This window comes from Pogona vitticeps, chromosome 4, assembly GCF_051106095.1.
Source record: "Pogona vitticeps strain Pit_001003342236 chromosome 4, PviZW2.1, whole genome shotgun sequence".
In the NCBI taxonomy this organism is placed as follows: Eukaryota; Metazoa; Chordata; class Lepidosauria; order Squamata; family Agamidae; genus Pogona; species Pogona vitticeps.
The window spans coordinates 115211084-115224835 of record NC_135786.1 but is presented as its reverse complement, the minus strand read 5'-3'; the positions used below and the strand labels follow the sequence as shown (position 1 = coordinate 115224835).

Sequence of the window (13752 nt, the reverse complement as noted above, 5' to 3'; positions counted from 1 at the left end):
TGCTTGGCTCCAGGTGGCCAACATCCTGGATGATACCAAGACTAAGATTGAAGTTCTGTTCAATTCCAAAACAGATAACATAATGGAGAATATCCACAAAATGAGGAAGACTGCTAAGTCCTCCATCCCATACCAGCCTTATCAGTATCAGAAACCTTCATACAAGAAGCCGTTCTACCAACAACTCCCTCAGTACCAGTCCTTTCGGTACAGCAGGCAACAACACCATGAGTGCACCTACCAGCCACTTCAATCCGCCACATTGCAACTTAAGCGGCAACAATATCAGGGCTCCAGATAGCCCTTTCAGAAATCCCAATGCACGGGTAAGCCCTATTTAATTGCCCTGGTATCTCCACCAGACTCCGTCTGTTCCTTCCCCAGTGGAAGAGAGTTACATCAGACAGATGGGTTCTGACCATCATTGAGTGGGGATACGCTATAGAATTCGCGCACATCCCCGTGACAGATTCCATCAAGCCCACCCCCTTCTCCTTACCTTTACAAGAGAAAATCTAAGCTCTCCTCAGGAAAGGGGCTATAGTCATAGTTCCACCTGCTGACTCTAAAGGGGTACTTTTCTGTCCCTAAGAAAGATGGGGGTATTAGGCCCATCATGGACCTCTGACAGCTCAATGAATATATTCTTTACAAAAAATTCTGTATGCTAACTCTGGACTCCATTCTCCCTCTTCTCTCTCAGGGGAACTGGTTCACTACCATCAACCTCAAAGATGCTTACTTTCATATTTCAGTTCAACCATCCCATCAAAGATTCCTCCGGTTCCGGTTCTAGCACATCACTTACCAGTTTGCCTCTCTCCCCTTCGGGCTTTCCACAGCCCTCAGGGTGTGGCTCCTGTTGTGGCTTACCTCTGTACCAAGGGAATAAAGCTCTTCCTGTACATCAATGATTGGCTCCTGGTTGCCAGGACCTATCAGGAGGCCATCACAGCCACAAGAACTACTCTTCAAGTCCTGCACAAATTAGGCCTACAAATAAATTCAGAAAAATCCCACCTAGTACCATCACAACTTATGAGTTACATAGGAGCACAATCGGATGCCCGTCAGGCAAAAGCATTCTTACCACCCGACCGAATAGCGAAAATCCGTTGGGTAGTACACCTTTTCTGGGGCTGCATTCATGATACTGTGGTCCGGGGAACTCACATCTTTCCTCCAATACCAATGTTGATCAAGACAATAACCAGGACTATCCAATACCGAACAGACACGATTCTCATCGCCCCATGGTAGCTGCGACAACTGTGGTTCACCCACCTGAGAGAGATAACACAAGAACTGTTCCATTTACCTCCGATACCATCTCTCCTCTCCCAGAGCGATGGGGCAATTCTCCATCCCGATGTCCGATCCCTACATCTGACGGCATGGAGGATAACCCCAAATTCTGTGCAATCTTAAACCAGGCTAGGAAGCCATCCACTTCTCGCCTGTATCGTAATACAGTGGTGCCTCGCAAGACAATTGCCTCACGGGATGATTGATCTGCAGTACGATGGTTTTTTGCGACCGCTGTGGCACTTTGCAAGATGATGTTTTCTGTGCACGATTTTCTGGTCTATGCTTTGCAAGACTTTTTTTTTTAAGACCGATGCTTCGCAAGACGGTTCCCCCCCATTGGAATGCATTAATTATATAAGATCCACTTTTTTATCCCAAAAAAGTGTGTGTGGGGGAAGTATATGCTGCTGGCTTTCCAGGATCTGCCTCCTGGAAAGCCAGCAGGGCCATGGCTGCAAATTTAAACGGTAGAGGATGGTGAAAACAACCAAGGACCAAAGGGTAAAGAGATTCTAAAAGCACCAGGGAAAGCACAAATGCAAACCCCCATTACCACAAATTATGCAGTTGAGTTCCCCACATTTGGGGAAATCACAGGGATCAGCACACCTGAAGTGCAGTGGATGAGCCACTTTCATGACCATGGTATTTCCCCTGCAAGGTATGAGTTGGAGTGGCCCTTGCACCTCCTACCCCCTTCTGTGCCCTGCCCCCCAAGGCATGGTGACCCCTGGCTGCACCTCCTGCTCAAAACAGGGCTGCACAGCCCCAGTCCTGCCATAGGCCAATTCTTAATCTATTGCAAAGGCAGCAAGTCCTGGTGATGTCTTGTATTGCATTCTCCCTCTTTTTCTCCCCAGTGGCAAAGGATCAGGGCAAAAGGAATCACCATGATCAGGAGCCAGGGGGCTGCTTTGACTCCTTTCACCCTCTTTCTTTGCTGCTGGAGAGAGAAAGAGGGGGAACGCCGTCTGAGGCCTACTGCATTTCCAAAGGCAGTGCAGGTGAGGGGATTGCTTTCCCCCAATATGGTAGATTTCAATGCATTTCTATGGAGAATTGCATTTTGCAAGACAATGTTTTCTATAGATGATTTTTGCAAGACTGATTTCCCCCCCCCCGTTGGAACGCATTAAATACATTTCAATGCATTCCTATGGGGAACTGCGTTTCGCAAGATGACGTTTTTGCAAGACAGCGATTTCCACGGAACGAATTAAAATCGTCTTGCGAGGCACCACTGTAAATGGAAATCCTTCCTCAAATTCACTGCATCTAAGGGACTTACCCCAGTCCCATCATCTCTCTCGACTCTACTTACCTTTATCATGTATCTCTTTAACTGGAACATTCCACCATTAAGGTCTACATTACAGCAATAGTGGCTCACCAACCTCCCAGATCTAGCTCCACTACACTTTTTCCCCACCCCACACCCAAGAGATTCCTAAAGGGCTTGAAGAATGTTCGCTCCCCCATCACAGAAAATTGTGCCTCAGTGGTTGCTGCAGCTCGTTCTTGAGGCGCTTACAAGCCACCATTCGAAACCCTGGCTACCTGTAATGAAGGTGGCATTCCTCGTGGCAGTTACTTTCGCCAGGAGAGCTAGGAAGCTAGCTGCTCTCAGATTGGACTCTCCCTATCTTCAGATGCACCCTGAGAAGGTCACCTTGTACCTAGGTGTGTCCTTCCTGCCCAAGGTGGTGTTGGAATTCCACGTAAACCAACCCATCATAATTCCGACCCTATTTCCATCTCCATCCACACCACTTGAGCCTAAGCTCCATACTCTGGATGTGAGAAAAGCCATTGTCTTTTACCTCCACAGAACCAAAACTTTTAGACATTCTCCATGTCTCTTGTGCTACCATGGCATTAACAGGGGTGCACCTGCCTCTCCACAAACAATATCAAGATGGATAGTGCAGTCGATACAGTTGGCATACCAACTTGCAGGCAAGCCGGTACCAGAACATCTAAAGGCACATTCTACCCGAGCTGTCTCTACATTAACTGCTCTACATTGTGGCATTCAACTTCACAACATCTGCAAAGCAGCCACTTGGTCCAACCCTCTGATATTCGCCAAGCACTACCGCCTCAATGTCAGAGCCAAGAATGATGCTGCATTTGGAAGGGTGATCCTGTCATCTCTGTTGCCATGACGGCCCTCCATCCGGTGAGTCAGCTTGCTAATCACCCATTTGTGTGTATTCACAGAGGCCACTACGAAGAAAGTTAGGTTACCTACCTGTAAGCATGGTTCTTCTAGTGGACCTCTGTGAATTCACACATCCCTCCCTTCCTCCCCTCTGTCCGTCACGGTACCATTCTATTTCTCCACTCCATACAGTAATGGCGGACCAGGGGAAACTGAAAGGGACCTTGAGGAGACAGAGCTCATACACTGTGTGTGTGCGGGAACTAATTGACCTTTTTTTCACTAGGCTCTAGAATCTTCTGAACGTCCTGTGCAGGTGCAGGATAAACCCATTTGTATGAATTCACAGAAGTCGACTAGAAGAACCATGGTTACAGGTAGCTAACCTAACTTCATTCTACCATGCACATATAATGGGAATACAGAAGTGACCAGAATAGACCATATTGCTGAGAAAAGTGGGGTAGAGCAGTAGGAAAAGAGGAAAACCTAACATGAGATGGGTAGATTCCATAGAGGAAGCCGTGTTAGTTTGCAAGATCTGAATGGAACTCATTGGAAAAGACAATATTGATATTGGTGATAGGGAAGTAGGAAGAGAGGATAACTTAACATGATATGCTGTTGATTTGCAAGATCTGAACAGAGCTGTAAATAATATGTTTTGGAAGTTAGTAATTCATATAGTCACTACACATCAGAAGTACAGTGGGGTCTTGACCTACGGAATTTATCCGTATTGGAACAGGGTCCGTAGGTCGAAAAGTCCGCAGGTCGAAAATGCATTCTCCATAGAAATGCATTGAAAACCATTTACTCCGTAACCCGCCCACGACCCCCCCCCAAATTAAAATAAATGTTTAAAAATAAAACACTGTTTGTTCTTTACTACACAATACCCATGTTCATAATCTTTGGGACAGGGCGATGATCTGTATTTTGAGGACAGGACAGGGCAGCTTTGTTTTGGATACGGGGAAATCTTGGTAAATATGTTACTTAAAATAGAGAAAGTTGACGCTTCAGATTTGAATTTATTGTGAGGAGCCAATTATATTTTACTGCCTGGCTTGAATTGGTTTGTTTTAGTCCTCTTATTTCCTCTCTTAAACAGTGTGATGTATTGTTTATGTATTATATGCAGATTATATAAGAACCTGAAATATTCCATTTCTGTTCAAAACACTGAATAATCATAATCAGTAATGATGAAGTAACTGAACTGGTGGAAAAACTGGCACTTCATGTTTCTATACCTTGTATGTGTTGCTCAGTAATGGGACACATCCTCTCTTCCTCCCCCCCCCCACTTATATCTTCTCAGGGAAGAAGATAAAAACATATTTGACTACTGCAGAGAAAACAACATTGACCATGTAACTAAAGCCATCCGATCAAAAAAAGTGGATGTGAATACGAAAGATGAGAAGGTATTGGGCTGGGGAGGGATTAATCAGTCTTAGAGGCTGGTATGTCAAATTAATGTCCCCTAGTTTCTCTAATCCTTCCTTGCAGCTGCTATATGTCTGTTTTAGTGAGTTTGATGAGATGTCTGTTTGTGGAAGAAGAAATGTCCAACTGTAAGTACTGAGCAATAAGTTCTTGACTTTGACATTTGAATTTGATAGTAATTACAGCAGATCTTAAGTATTTTGGAATAATTTATGGAACAACCCAGAAATTATGAGTTGACAGAATGGCAGAAATCACTGAGGGAAAAAATAGTAACCCATATTAGCCAAAATAGAAAGACAAAGACTCCCCAATTTGCACCAGTTACAAAGTAAACCAGTAAAAGATCTACTGACAGATGCAAATGTTGTCATCAAAACAATCAAAATCGAAAAGATAAAGGAAATAAACCAGCTCCAGTATAGCACAGCAACCATAATAACCATGGAACATGGTTACAAGCTGCAAAAAAAACCTAGAAAATTCCTGGCACTCCAAAATTTGACTGGGAAAAAAACAAACAAATTTTGTGCAGAAATTAGCAACATTAGCAACACTTGAAAGACTTAAAACTTAAAAATGAAAAAAAGCTAGACTATGCAAAAAATGAACTAGAAAGGAAAACAACTGTAGAAATTATGGAAGAATTAGAAGAAAATTGAAAACAAAATTGAAAGCAAAAAAATTGAAAGAGATGATGGACATTTGAAACAATATAGGGAAGACACACAGTTTCAAAGTAGCCAGCGATTATTTTATAAATCATTGGGAGAACATGAAGAGCAAAATAAATTGGGCCCAGGTAAAGATGATGCTCTAAAATTTTGGAAAGAAATTTTGGAAAGCCTAACCAGACATAAAAAAATGCCTCATGGATTAAAAACATTTGTAAAGAAATTCAAGGAAAATATATGGATTATACCGTAATAACAACTGAAATCATCAGGCAAGTAAAGGATGTGAAAAACTCGAGTGCATCTGATCCAGATGAGCTGCAGAGATTTTGGTGAAAACAAGTCTCTGTCAACCTGTAGCGATTACATGCCTTCCAACAATATTCAGACTTCTCACAAGAGAACTTAATAATGACTTAATAAAGACTTAACTGAAAACTCTCTATACCCAACTGAACAGAAAGGGAACTTTAAAAACTCAAGAGCACGAAAGATCAGCTGCTTATTCATAAAATACTAAAGAATGCAAAAAGACAAAAAATAAATCTTAACAGGGCCTGGATAGACTATAAAAAAGGCATTTGACTCATTGTATATAGCTTGATTAACACCTGCCTAAAAATTTTTGGGATTACTAAAAATTTTCAGAGGTTCCTCAAAAAAAGATGGAAAAATGAGAAATGGTCTTAATGGGCCATAGCAAAGAATTTGGGGAAGTTAGAATCAAAAGAGGAATATTTCAAAGGGTTTCTCTGTCACCACTACTGTTAAACATCTCAACTATTCCCCATGCCAATAATCTTAAATAAGACTGAGTTGGGCTACCATACTTCAGAACAAGCAGGAAAAATCAATCTATCTGTTATACATGGATGACCTAAAACTATATACAAAAATTTCAACTGATATAGAATCACTGCTAAACATTGTGTGAATATTTAGTGCAGATATTCAAATGGAATTTGAATAAACAAATTGCAACTCTCTTTGTACACCATGATAAGATCCAAAAACGAGATGGAATGGAGTTAAAAAATAGTGATATTATAAAATCACTATCAAATGATGAAAATTTTAAATACCTTGGAAGACAAGAAGCAGACTGCACACAAAACGTTAAAGGTCTGACAAGTTGACAGAAAGGGAATACATCAAAAAACTGCAGAGAAATTTAAAATCAAACTTAAATGGTGGAAATACAATCTAAGCCATAAACACATGGGCAGTTCCAGCTGGAATAATAGACTGGATCCAAACTGAATTTGAAGAATTGCATCAAAAAACATGGAAACAAATGAACATCCATCACACATTGTAACAGCCTCCTCATGCGTCACAAAGGGGCTATTACGTCACACTCACTCACACTTAATTCACGCTGCCACCAACCATTCCCTCAAATAATACTTCAGGCCAATGTATGATTTTAAAATAAAAGAACTTGTGTTTATTGTGTACAACAAAAGGAATGGTAAATCACTTGAAGAAAATTATAAGGCAATCACTGTAATAAAGTAACATTCACACACACTCTCTCACAGACCCTCACTAGATAGCACAGTTCTTACTTCACAATATCATCAAGCCCTAACCTTCCTAGCATAACCCTATCTGGTCCCTATCTGGTCCCTATCTCATCCCTATCACAAATCCCTATCTAAAGCACTCACACCATTCACTCCCCTTATATACACTAGCTCCACCCCTTATGTCCCACCTTCCGTCACGCTATTGGCAGATGACATACAGCTTCAGCCGTGACGGACAGGTGATGTCAACGTTACTGTAACATTACCTCCCCCCTTATAAAAGTTGTTTTGTGGGGAAAGCTAAGGTGCTTTTCACCCAAAACAACTGTACATAAAATCAAACATTACATTCCCCACATTTCAACACTTACCAATAACATATTTAGCACAGTTTAACATAACTATATTATTTACAAATATACTTACATTTGAATAATTAATTGCATATATATATACACACAAAGAACAATATTTCAATAACCACATTTCTCATACTTATTACACTCAGTTATAAATTTTAAGAGTCCAAATTCATTCATCCGGTGTCTTTTGGTCTTCGGGATAAGGCGTCAGCAACACAGTTCATAGTCCCTTTGACTACCTTAACCTCAAAATCATAGTCCTGTAAAAGAAGAGCCCACCTCATTAGTTTGCTATTTTGGGCTTTCATAGTCTTTAGCCACATCAGAGGTGAGTGGTCTGTACACAGAATGAAGTGTCTCCCCCAGATGTAAGGTTTCAATTTCTGGATTGAGTACACGATGGCCCAACACTCTTTTTCAATGGTCGACATGTGCTTCTCGCTTTGTTGAAGTTTCTTGCTCAGGTAGGACACAGGATGCTGGTCTCCGTTGTCATCACACTGGCACAGTACGGCTCCTACCCCGGCGTTAGATGCATCGGTGTAGATGATGAATTCTTTGTTGAAGTCTGGAGCATGCAACACAGGGTGGTTGGTTAAAGCTTCTTTTAGCTTTCCGAAAGCCACCTCACAGTCATTGGACCATGGGATGCGGTCATCACTCCTTTTCTTTGTCAGCTCGGTCAACGGTGCTGCAATTTCACTAAACCTGGGGATAAATTTTCTATAGTATCCCACTAAACCAAGAAAGGATCTTATCTTCTTCTTAGTATTGGGTCTAGGCCAAGTATTGCTTCTACTTTTGCCTCTAGGGGTTTGATAACACCTCCCCCTACCATATGACCCAAGTATTTCATCTCGGGGCTTCCTAGTTGACATTTACTGGCTTTTACTGTTAACCCCGCTGCTTTCAACCGCTGTAGTACTAATTCTAGGTGACATAGGTGATCCTGCCAGGTGTTGCTAAAGATCCCTATATCATCGATGTATGCTACTGTAAAGGCACTGAGCCCTTGCAGAGTTTTGTCCATCATCCTTTGGAATGTAGCTGGGGAATTCCTAAGGCCAAAACTGAGAACCCGAAACTCAAACAAGCCGAAAGGGCTACAGAATGCGGTTTTTTTCTTGGTACCTAGGATCTATTTGCATTTGCCAGAACCCTTTAGTTAAATCCAAACAGGAAATATATCGGCAACCCCCAATAGTTTCATTTAGGTTGTCAAGTCTGGGCAAGGGGTAAGCATCTGGTTTGGTCACTAGATTCAATTTTCTGTAATCTACACAGAACCTGACGCTTCCATCCGGTTTGTCCACTAAAACTATTGGAGCCGACCAAGCGCTAGATGATGGCACAATAATGTTATCTTTTAGCATCTCATCTAGCTCTTTGCGCACTTTGTTTACATAAGGTCCGGTTACTCTGTAAGGAGTTACAGCCTGAGGGGGTGCATTGCCCGTGTCTATTCTATGCATCACTCCCTTGGCTACACCAGGTTTGCTTGAGAAAACCTGTTGATACTTAGTAACCAATATTTTCAGATCACTCTGCTGTTCTATGGTTAGAGCAGGGCTGATCTTCACTTCCTCTGGGTTGTACTTTGTTTCACCCCTTCCTTCCCATAATGGTAAATCATGTTCTTCTTTCTCAGCTGCTTTCATTGCAAAAAGCACATTTTTTTCTTCTCTATAATATGGCTTAAGGGCATTTACATGAACTACCCTCCTGCCTAGGCGTTCATCTCCTTCAATAATGTAATTAAGGTCATTCATTTTGTAAATGACCCTATAAGGTCCGTCCCAATTTAATTGTAGTTTATTCCCCTTGATGGGCTTCAACATCAGTACCTCATCTTCAGGGTTAAACTGTCTTTCTCTAGCCTTTCTATATACCAAACTTTCTGTTTGACTTTATGGGTTTTTAGGTTTTCAGCAGCCAATTCTAGATTTCTTGTGAGGCTGTTCATTAATGAGTCTATATATGTGACTACATTTTGAGGATCTTCTTCTACAATTTATTCCCAATTTTGTTTAATTAGATCAAGTGGACCTTTCACTTTTCTCCCGAATAGTAATTCAAAAGGGCTGAACCCGGTAATTTCTTGTGGGACTGATCTGTAGGCATATAATAGTAATTGTAATTTCTGGTCCCAGTTATTAGGGCTCTCAGCTAAATAGGCTGTAATCATTCTCATAAGGGTCCCATTAAATTTCTCTGGTAATCCATTACTTTGCAGATGATATGGGGAAGTTTCTAAATGTTTAATGCCACAAATCTGCCACAGTCTCTTCATAAGTTTGGATGTAAACGATGGTCCTAAATCGGTTATAATCTCTGATGCAAAACCCATTCTGCTCCTATAGCTTAAAAGAGCATCAGCCACTGTGTGTGTCTCAATGTTGCTCAAAGGAATTGCCTCAGGGTATCTTGTGGCATGATCAACAATGGTAAGAATAAATCTGTTTCCCCTTTTTGTGACTTTAGGTAATGGTCCTATAATGTCCACTCCAATACATTTAATAGGTGTAGAGATTACGGGTAAAGGGCATAGCTTAGCCTTCGTCCTGTCGCGGTTATTACCCTGTCTCTGGCACACATCACATCTCCGACAGAAATTTTTAATTTGTTTTCCTATTTCTGGCCAATAGAAGTTCTGAGTTATTCTCTGCTTGGTCTTATTTATACCTAAATGTGCAGCAAAAATATCAGAATGTCCCCTTTCTAAAATCATTGAGCGATATTTATCTGGCTCAACTAACTGGCTTCGAATCTCATGTCCCCCTTTAGAAATATTCATCAGTGTTTCTCTATACAGCAAACCGTGTTTGATAAGGAACCGTTCAGGGGATTCAGGGGATAATTTTATGCTAGACACTTTATCAAAACAACATTTTAAATTGGGATCTGCTTGCTGCTCCTGGGAAAATATATTTTTTGGGGGTATTTCTAGTGAAAATGCCTCAGCTTGTGGTATATTTTCATTTCCCTCTTGAATGTTAGTTACTTGTTCAGCTGCTACAGTTTGGTCTGGTTGTGATCATGTAATAACTAACGCCCTCTTAACATGTTCAGAGAGGTTTGTCCCAATAAGTACTGCTGAAGGTATTTGCGAGGAAATTCCAACGCGCCAATTCCCTTGCCATCCTTTATATCGAACTAAAACTTCTGCTACAGGCAAAACTACCATTTCTTTCCCAATCCCTTTGCTAGTCATACTTTCATTAGGTATAATGTGCCTCTGAGGGATGATATCAGGGTGACATAGAGTAACCTGAGAGCACGTGTCTCTTAATGCTAAATAGTTGTGTTCAAATATTCCTATATTATCACCAGCTGCTTCAAATAATTGGGGATCAGTTCTTATAAATAGACAATGTCTTATTTCAGCCACTGGAATATTAATCTTCATAACTCTCATCTGTATTAGAGACCTCTGTTGGCATCTCCATGACAACAGGCTCCTCCCTAGGGGAATTTATCTGACCATTCTGAATACAGTAAACAGATTTAGCCTTGTTTAAATTCATTTTCTGAGGTAAAATTTCTTTATTTTCTTTTGCTTTATTACACTGGGAAGCAATATGGCCTTTCTCATGGCAAATGAAGCAAATGCTGTCGCTCCATGAACTCTTTCCAGCCACTTTTTATTTTCCCTCCAAAATCTGGCTTTTGGCTTGGCCCTGTTCTGAAGGCTTTCCAACAAAATGGCCGCCCACTTTCTGCTGGCTTTTAAATTGCCCTTTAGGATATTTGTTGTAGTCCCCCCATGTTTTTCTCATACTCTTTCCCTCAGAATACATAGGCTTTCTAATTTGTGAAATAAAATCTGCAATTTCTCCTGCCTGTTTCAATTCTGTAGGTCGCTTGTCTTTCACCAAGTATTTAATTTCACCATGTAAAAGGGAATAGAACTGTTCCAATCCTATAATATTTTTAAATTGTTGAATTGTCTGCACACCCTCCTGCGCCAACCACTTATCCAGATATTTAGCTAAATTGGCACCAAGCTGTGTGTAAGACTCATCTGGTTTCTTTGACAGTGTTCTGAATCTTTGCCTCAGCTGTTCTGCATTTATGCCAAACCTAGCAAACGCCAACTTTTTAAATTCAGAATAATTTTTTATCATTTCGATTGGCATTTCGGCATAGACTTCAGCCAGACACCCACTAATTATCATTTTCTCTGATTCTCTGACAGAAGAATCAGCACACGCTCTTTCAAAAAGAGTTAAAAATGCCTCTGGACAGTCTCCTTGTTTAAAAGAAGGAAATTTCTTCAAATCTGCTTTTGACAACTGCCCTTCCTCAGGGTTGGAATTTCTGTTATTGTTATTATTCTGATTTAACAATTCTAGCTTCCTAAGTTCAAAAGACATACGCTCTTTCTCTAGAGCAATCTTCTCCCTTTCTAGTTCAGCCTCTCTGTCCATTCTCTCTTTCTCTACCTCAAGTTCTCTCTGTCTCCTTTCCTCCTTCTCCAATTCTAATTGCCTCGTTCTGAATTCATGTGCTTGTGCTAACTCAAATTTTCTGAGGTCTGATAAATCTTTTCTAGGGGACTCTTCCTCTTGAGCTGAGGAAAATCTTTCCTCTCCCCCATTAAACTCTTCATCTGAACTAGCTGCCATCTCAGCAGATCTTGGTTCAAGTTCAGTTTTTCTACTACGGGTTAAGGGCATTTTATTCACAAAAGGCTCTTCTCTCAATTTTCAAGCCTCTGTTTAAAGTCACTTTTTTTCTGTGCTATTGGTCTGTGATATATAGTTGCAGCCTTCACCAGCACACAGCTAGCAACTGTAACTATGCTTCTTTGGCTTCTGCCCCTTAAGCTGGGCCCCTTGCCAAACACAGGTTACTTTATTATTTTGCCTCTGGCACCACTCTTAAATTAACACAGCTCTACCCAGACCAAGGTTCTGCTGTTTAAATGGAGATCCCTCAGATTTGCTGCCCTTGGTCTTCGCTATGTCCCCTCAGAGTTTCCCTAAACTCTGGACACGCTGACCAAACCACCACAGCCTTTGCTTTGGGCCACTCTCCCTCACAAAATGGACTCTACAGAGCTGGACAAGGCAACTCAGTTTTCACTCTGAAGTTTTAGCGCGCCTCTACTAGGCTCTGCTCCCCTTGAGTCAGGCCCTAGAAGGTAACCCACACTCTCCACTTCAGATGACCCTAACTGAAGACCTTCGCTCTGGTCACTTTTGCCAAGGCTTTACTGGACTACTCGTATCCCGCCGCTGGACACCAGTTTTATTGTAACAGCCTCCTCATGCGTCACAAAGGGGCTATTACGTCACACTCACTCACACTTATTTCACGCTGCCACCAACCATTCCCTCAAATAATACTTCAGGCCAATGTATGATTTGAAAATAAAAGAACTTGTGTTTATTGTGTACAACAAAAGGAATGGTAAATCACTTGAAGAAAATTATAAGGCAATCACTGTAATAAAGTAACACTCACACACACTCTCTCACAGACCCTCACTAGATAGCACAGTTCTTACCTCACAATATCACCAAGCCCTAACCTTCCTAGCATAACCCTATCTGGTCCCTATCTGGTCCCTATCTCGTCCCTATCACAAGTCCCTATCTAAAGCATTCACACCATTCACTCCCCTTATATACACTAGCTCCACCCCTTATGTCCCACCTTCCATCACGCTATTGACAGATGACATACAGCTTCAGCCGTGACGGACAGGTGATGTCAACGTTACTGTAACACACACTACATCCAAAAATTGATTGGACAAATTATATTTAGCATGAAAAATAAGAGGCTGTGGATTTTTCATGCTACGTGGATTTTTCATGCTTGTAAATGGCAAATATAGTGGGTAGTTGAGGTAAAAAGAAGCTTAAATGAGTATATTAGTACAAGCAGAGGAAAAGTATTGAAGGCGGTGAAGATAGAGAACATTTTAAGAACAATAGAAACAAAGGTTCAATATCTTGGACTAGAGCACGCCAGGCCCTCCTGTCATCCACTGCTTCCCAGAGTTTGGACAAATTCATGTTGGTAACTTTGATGACACTGTCCACCATCTTGTCCTCTGTCGTCCCCTTCTCCTCTTGCCTTCACTCTTTCCCATCAGGGTCTTTTCCAGGGAGTCTTCACTTCTCATGAGATGGCCAAAGTATTGGAGCCTCAGCTTCAGGATCTGTCCTTCCAGCGAGCACTCAGGGTTGATTTCCTTCAGAATGGATAGGTTTGTTCTCTTTGCAGTCCAGGGGAGTCTCCTCCAGCACCACAATTCA

At 41.5% G+C, this 13752-nt stretch overlaps 1 protein-coding gene and 1 pseudogene across 1 annotated transcript in view; one reads left to right on the top strand and one right to left on the bottom strand.

The window, feature by feature from the left end:
- The window catches only part of ACBD6 (acyl-CoA binding domain containing 6), a 261573-nt gene that overhangs the window by 108429 nt on the left and 139392 nt on the right, over positions 1 to 13752 (top strand). Inside the window, exon 5 of the mRNA XM_020789738.3 lies at positions 4794 to 4899. Within this exon, the coding sequence (XP_020645397.1) occupies positions 4794 to 4899 (106 nt within the window). The remainder of the gene's footprint in view (positions 1 to 4793; positions 4900 to 13752) is intronic.
- LOC140707165 (U1 spliceosomal RNA) lies at positions 1830 to 1977 on the bottom strand (annotated as a pseudogene).